The sequence below is a fragment of the Plasmopara halstedii genome, assembly GCF_900000015.1.
Source record: "Plasmopara halstedii genome assembly, contig: Scaffold_3060, whole genome shotgun sequence".
NCBI classification, from domain to species: domain Eukaryota; phylum Oomycota; class Peronosporomycetes; order Peronosporales; family Peronosporaceae; genus Plasmopara; species Plasmopara halstedii.
The window spans coordinates 228,095-235,405 of record NW_020189964.1 but is presented as its reverse complement, the minus strand read 5'-3'; the positions used below and the strand labels follow the sequence as shown (position 1 = coordinate 235,405).

Sequence of the window (7,311 nt, the reverse complement as noted above, 5' to 3'; positions counted from 1 at the left end):
GTTAAAATTTTCCATCAAATGCCAAAACAGAAATGTTGAGTAATATGTAGTTTAGGTACCTTCAATGCTTGAACCAATCCTTTATCACGGTTAGTGATGAAAAAAGATGGCGAAGGATGAAGAAGTGATAGAAGATGATCCAAAAATCAAGTTCAATTTTATTCATTCTTTACCGCTACGATCCCGATCGCAATAATTTGGATCTCGATATTTCCATTGCGGAAACAAACTCCACCGACCAAAGTCTTCAGAAACGTTCCATCTACAGGCATACGTCATTACCAAAATAATCGTTCTTGAGCCGCTTCAAAGCATTGACACAATTCATACACTCGGCAGATATTCCATGAAATTTTATATTCGTTTGGATCAATACTGGAGTCACACTCTGCTTCCCATCCCTCATTAATCTACGAATTATCGAATTATGAACAATTTGCTTGGCAGAAGCAATCCGGTTTGCCTCTTTTCCTGATACATTTAACCCAATCAAATTGCAGGAATGATCCACAAAAAATATTTTGTTGCTTTTTTAAACGACTGGGAAAACGCAAATTGAACAACAAATCTGCAACCTCTATGGATGTACACTGCTTTGTAACGTCTGGAATTACTTGAGCACAATGATCGACTATTCGGGTAGTTGAAAACATCAATCGCTTGAGTGATATCGTCCTTGTTGGTATAAATCGAAATAGTTGCTTGAAGGACGCCGATACTTCAGTGTCACTTTCCATTGAAGCCTACCCAGAGGGAGAAACCTTAGCACCACCACATTGGAAAACAATGTGGCGCATTCGTGTCACCTTCGTGCCACCATCAATTGATAGTTTAATTAGTAAGTGTATGTTCTATATTTGCTTTTGGTGAATAGGTCAATCGGGGGTTGTCATTCAATTAGTCGTGGGCTCAATCCCACCGGTGAAAGTTAATGAGGTGTGAGGACTTTGCTATGTGCATTAGGGCTCCACAGCATGAGACACACATGACGCCCCTCACTGTAATAGCCTAGTTGGTGAGGCATTTTTTATCCCATTAATGGTTCATTTAATTGCGAGATATATATACGTATATATATATATTTACTGGAAGTTGGTATATGTTTTTTTATTTTCAAAAATCTGGTATATTGTCCTGATTTTTTTAATTTCCCTACAATTTTATTTTCGTATTAGGTGACCAATTTAATTCCTCGCTTGATATAAATTGGAAAATGGTAATACAAATTTAATAACAATGGATGGGGAAGACGTGGAGCTAGAACTACCATGGAAAGCGACGCTAGATGACGAAGCTTTTGCAAGCATGGATTATGCTACGCATCCCACGTCATGTGCAGCAGATTCGAATTCAAATCAAAGACGACACGAGAAGCCGCCAATTCTGCGACCAAGACCTTCCGCTATAACTACGACAAGATTCAAGCGCAAGTCTTTTAGCAAGCAATTGCAGTTATTATGTCTGCAACGCTATGCTGAATATGCAAATAATCATGGTCGAATCCCGGACAAGCAAAAAACCGAGCAGCTTTTACATCAGAGTTACGTGCAGTTTTTAAAAGAAGGTGGCGAACGCGACGAATGTAGACTTACATATGCGGATTTTCTAAAACTTGTGAGAAATCGGCGCAGCGAGATTAATGCGAGAGCACAACGTCCAAAAGGTAACGGCGAGGCATTTAAGCAAGCTGTGGTGCTTACACCCGCCAAGAAAAAGTTACAAGAGGAACGTGACAAGATTCGCGAATATATTGGGATGATTGACAGAACAAGAGAGCAAGCGAGACTGGTTCCAGATCCACAACAGCACTTAAATTATTCAGCACTTGTTGACAAATCCACGCAAGCGATGACGGTGGAAAAGAGTGGAGAAGAGAGCTCTTCATCAACGTTATCAGATCCTATGGAACAATTGGAGGCTATCTTGCGAATCCAGCAGGAAACACAAAATATACAGCGCGAAATTGCCGCGAGGCTGGAATCAGTTAGTCGTGCCATGCGACACCATGAAAGCCAGGTAGAGTTTGAGGAGCCATCATGTGTCAGCGTGTAATTGGTCGCGCGTGATGTGGTTACGCATTCAAAAGGTTAGAATCAGGAAAGAAGCTTATCAAAATACAATGATACCCATAGCGCGAAAATGACAATTATCAACATTAAACTTTGCGATTCGCTTTTACATGGTAATTTGATTACATTCAAATCGGCTACTTTATGACAACATGGAGGCATGTCTTTCTCTCATGATCGTTGTGCAGTATACCAAGCAAAGGGTTCCAAGTCCTGGTATATTAAGCAAAGGCATTTGAATAGAACAATCGAAAAAGTAGTTTATCTGACACACCAAAAACTTTGCAAATAAATTACAATCATCGGGTTCTGGTATGCGCGCCGACTAGTTCACTATCGTCGAGCCGTACAAAAAATTGCGATAAAGCCAAACTCATGAAAATATTATTGCAAAAAATTAAATCCAGTCACCATCACTGTCGTCGCTGTCATACCCGTCACTATCAGAAAATGTGGAACTTGACGAGTTATGTGTGGTATTTGTGTTATTTGTAGTCACGGTTGGGCTTGCCACTGAACCATCTGCGAACAAGTTTGAGACATAACATGAGCTGGTGGAAGATGGTGACGATAAGCCGGACGACAGATATGAATCTTCAAGTGATAACGATGACACGTTTTCGCCTACTGTGCGTCGTCGTGGCATTTCTGGCGTTTCAGCTACTGATCCTCTTGGCTTCGATGGCACAGAAGCTAAAGAGTGTCTCATTTTTATTCCTGTAAATCTGCTGTCATAGTGCTGCATTCTCTGCTGCTGCTTCCATCTGGTAGGAGAAAGTCTTTGTATCGGCAACGAGTTGCGTACCGCCAGGGACTGCCGCACATCATTTATCTCCCTGTTTGCGGCTTCAATGGCGTCACTAAGCTTACAAAGCCAAAGTTCCATTTCTTTGCTATTTTTCGCCGTAACTCGCAACACTCGACCAGTATCAAATGAGATATCCAGTCCGTTATTTATTGTGTTCACTTCTACTGCTCGGACATCGCCAGAGCCCTTGGCGATAGCCCCTGTGTCCTCTGAATTAAAATAAGACAACGAATTTCCACGTAACACAAAAAATCGTCGTCGCCAGCTTTTCACGCGAGCTCCCTCTTTCTTAAGCCAACCCGAATGGGTTACTTGCTCGCTGCCATCCTCGCTGAGCGACAGAGACTCTAGATGATCTAAAAGCTCCAATTCATCATCCGCGGGCTTCGACGCGGAGGCCGAAAGCGTTGAAAAGCGATCTGGTGGAGCAGCCATAAATTGTTGCGGAGCAGCCTTGGTGGCATCTAGAATCATATTATACCAAGCGCTGGTAGCTTCGGCCGATGCTGTATACAGCTTAAGCACACGGCCGCCGCGGCCGTGTACCAGCAATCCGTTCTGAATGTCAGTACTCAACTCTACAGTTATCACCTGACAACTACCCTTGGGTTTGACCTTTTGGTCTACCTTGGCTGTGTCGTAATATGTGAGCTGTCGACCACTCAAGACCATATAGCGCTTTTTCCAGCTTTTCACTATCGAGCCCTGTTTGTAAACCCAGCCGGCAAATTCACCATCAGCACCACGAAGTGCCATGAGTTATTGGTATGTTTACGTCAAGAAGCTGCGCTAACGTAACTTGCCGCTCTTAACTGCTTGGACAAAAAGCCCGAAATCAAGCAATCCCTGCTCGATTTTTTATTGTGTTGCTTAAAAAACATCTGGCATGCGTGAAATCCAGGTGGAATACTAAACGCTTAAATAATCCACAAAGAATGAAACTGCTCTCTTCGTAATTACAGATTAATAAATATACATGGGACGATTAAGGACAAATTAGGTAGTAAATCTCCGTGGTTTTCTTCTGATATATAAAAACGCCCACCATGTGACTAGGAATATAATAATAATGGAGTATAGAGTCGCTGAGCAACCATCTGGCATATCATTTTGCCATACTGAAGTCGACACACTATCTTTGTCAATTGTTGGATGACTGCATTATTTTTACTAAATTGATGCATACTTGAATAGCTATGCCAATGTTCTTCAGCAAGATTCTTAAAGATGAGCTCCACAATTAGTTGTACCTTAACTCAAAAACCTATGATGGGAAACAACGACAGTATTCATCTCAAGGAAAATCGATATCTTGGTTAATATTATTATTGCAAGCTCGTAAAAACACTAATAACGTATTATATGCGTAATCTAAAACCACGTTTGCAAGGACAGCCCGATTATCGTTGTCCTATATGCTATAAAAATTGGTAGACCAAGCTTCGGACTTGTGCAGTTGTCCAATTCACCTCGACATCATCAATATTGTACATAAATTAGTCTGTTGCTGATGACTGCAACGTGCAAACACTGTTCCATAAAAGCTTCACCATTTTTGTAAATAAAAACAGTGCGAGAAGCAGAATGCTGACAATGGTGCCATCAACAATTTAGAGATAGTGAGGGCCGCCAATAAAATAATTCAAAAACCGTATTGTGCTGAACTGTCATGGCTAGTAACTTCTGCTTACTCTGCAAATGCTTTGTACGTCAATGACATTATCATAAGTATCTTGACTAGTACTGAGTACAAGATGGAAGTGATAGTCACCAAAGTACTATCGTAATTTTGGATCAATCCATTTGAGCATGATTAAAAGTTGATAAATAATCAGAGCATTTAAGACGTTTTTCTCCAGAAGTCAGTATTAAGCATTTAATACGAATCAAGACTAGCATGAAATGACAGTTGTTACACATGCGGTTTACACTTAAGATAAGAAACCATATTTGTTGCACTGGAGTCTTCGATGGATAATCGAGGGGATGTGGCGTATAGAGGCCAGAAATAGGACGCGGTATTACAACGAACACCAAACGGAAAATTCAGGCCACAATTGTGATCGAAAAGCATCAAAAGACATACGAACGTAACGTAGCTGTCGCTCAGTTCATAGAATACGTAGAGCCGCTAGGAAAACCCCTAGCTTTTCGAAAAAGAATGAATATTGTTATCGGCCAGTTAAGGAATCTAGTCACATCAATAATAGCTGTAATTGCCGTGGAGTTGCCTTGCTTTATGCACAAAAGAAGCTTTGACTCGTAGGGGAGCATAACCGAGAGCATTTCAAATGACCAACACTGATAGTTTGCTCTGCTATTCCAAGAGTAAATATATTCTATGTAGACTAATTGATCAAAACATTCGATTTACTATGTCTCATAATAAAACTGTCTATTTCTCCAGGATGCGGCTTCGTACCTCGGGCCAAAATCCGTAATCTCTCTAATCACAGATTTCCGGGGTCATACGTGTATTGTATATAGTGTGCAAGTGTATGAATATTAAACCTATTAAATTAAGATATTGACAACACTACTAAATTGTTCTGTGACGAAACTGCACAAAACTCACCAACCACTGCGCTTAAATCAACTACATTCCTTTACCGCTCGGGTATTCTAAGCTTGCATCGAGAAATTCACCGTCATGCATCAGATTGAACGGCTCGAAGTGACTCCACCGTCTTCACGACCAACGCGCTTGTAAATATATTTGATGAAGATGAGGTGCTCTCCGATAAGAATAATAGTCTCAGTTTCCCTTCGAATATCGACCGGCCACCTCCATGTCATATGACGAAAAATAGTCTAGCCATCTCTAAGAAAAAGGCGCTTTCTGCACTCAACGCCGAGCCTCGGACTCCATCTTCTTCTCAACTACTGCCCTGATGAAGCATTAGGTCTAATTATTGGAGCTCTATTGCCGAGAATTGTTGCGACAATCCGCCGTGATATACACGTTGATCTCTAGCTCTCTTCAAACGCAATGTACCTGACTTAAGAAGTTCAGCTTATTTTACTGCAAGAGAAAGAGTCGTGCCGACTCTCGACCAAATCAGGCCGTCAATACGGATAACAATCGTCCGAAGTAGTGCTAAAGTGGAGTTGCTACACGGCTATGCATGTGAGCCTTCGCGTGCATCCACAGCCAGACAAGCGCGAGGTATGACCTCGCGAGCGCGTTCTTAAATCACAGGTCAGGTTTTATGTAGAACTGTCTGCACTTGAAGTAGCAGCAGTTGAGATTCTCTTACCTCCATGTCAGATGTTCATTGCATAAGAGAAGATGGCGAAAGAGTAAGTGACTTCGGCTGCGTACTGGGTGAGAATAAGACGCCTAATGTCAAACGACTTTACACTCAAAGTAAGACGCCTCTTTTTAGCGGAAAGCGCACCGCGTCGAGCCATCTCGCCTCTTCTCCAAGAGAAATAAATGCCGAGGGTGCGTCAAGTCGTAATTAACCATAACAGCTTTTTAACCCCAACGATTTACGGACTGATGATAGCCCTCAATTTCTTCATGTATTGGTTACTTCCCTGGTGTATCAACCGGCTCTCCGAGCGTCTCATGCAAAAATGGCCACCTCTTACTGAACGAATGTCAGCGGGAGGAGATCCTTCCACGACTGGATCTTGTGATCTCCCTGAGTTGTTGAGGTACGTTGACTCTCTCAGATAATCGTGCCGAGCGTCCAGGGATGAGATGAGACAGACCTTTGATTTTTTTACGATTTTGCAATCGCTGTCTCATAACAGAAGATAGCTCTGCTGCCGAATTATTAGATATGTTGCTGCATTACCGCTCTTCACGTTGAGCTGACTTGTAAGAGCGAGCGCGTTGTATGACTTCGGTTAACCCGCATTTGCTCGAGGATAACCAGAGCGAGTCTCATCCCTTCTTCACAGCGACTGTGAACAGTACGAAGTGGTATTCTCGCATTTTTGTCGTATACTGAATGTGTAGGTAGGTTAATTGCTTTCAGTCATACCTTCTGTGCTATCAAACAATTAATATGTGCTCTTCACTCCTTTGGCATCGATTCACTTGTCTTGTCTCTCTGATAAAGCGCCACACAACCTGCGTGGGACGCCCGAAATCATCAAAATAAACTCAACTATTTTGCTACGAAGTGTATGTGAACTGAAATCAGCGAGTCGATTAAATTAGCAGACCCCCCTTCAAAGACCGGAGCTGCTTCATGATAATGTAATAGGACACTATGGGCTTGCCAAGACAGTCTTGCAGCTGCTATGGTGAAAAAACATCGCTTTGCCAGTCCAAAATCTTGAGCAGCTGGGCGCTGTTTGGAACTATCTCGTTATTAAGACCCTTGCTCACGTACTGACACATTACCGTGCATGGCAAAGGTTTTACTCTTTGTGTCTTGATGATTGGTTTAGACTATTCGTACTGAATGTATGAGCAGTCAG

General features: G+C 42.1%; 3 protein-coding genes across 3 annotated transcripts; 2 read left to right on the top strand and 1 right to left on the bottom strand.

Annotated features, from left to right (window-relative positions):
* Nucleotides 1-1,236: 1,236 nt before the first annotated feature.
* On the top strand, nt 1,237-2,052 carry PHALS_06569 (uncharacterized protein; the record flags this gene model as incomplete). Its single annotated transcript, XM_024719877.1, has 1 exon — nt 1,237-2,052. One exon carries the CDS (start codon nt 1,237-1,239, stop codon nt 2,050-2,052), a length of 816 nt encoding a protein of 271 aa, XP_024585133.1.
* A 414-nt stretch (nt 2,053-2,466) lies between these two features.
* On the bottom strand, nt 2,467-3,633 carry PHALS_06568 (3hydroxyisobutyryl hydrolase; the record flags this gene model as incomplete). The annotated part of the gene is made up of 1 exon (XM_024719876.1): nt 2,467-3,633. One exon carries the CDS (start codon nt 3,631-3,633, stop codon nt 2,467-2,469), a length of 1,167 nt encoding a protein of 388 aa, XP_024585132.1.
* Nucleotides 3,634-5,527: 1,894 nt separating this feature from the next.
* Nucleotides 5,528-5,769, top strand: PHALS_06567 (uncharacterized protein; the record flags this gene model as incomplete). Its single annotated transcript, XM_024719875.1, has 2 exons — nt 5,528-5,583; nt 5,631-5,769. 2 exons carry the CDS (start codon nt 5,528-5,530, stop codon nt 5,767-5,769), a joined length of 195 nt encoding a protein of 64 aa, XP_024585131.1.
* Between the last annotated feature and the right edge of the window lie 1,542 nt (nt 5,770-7,311).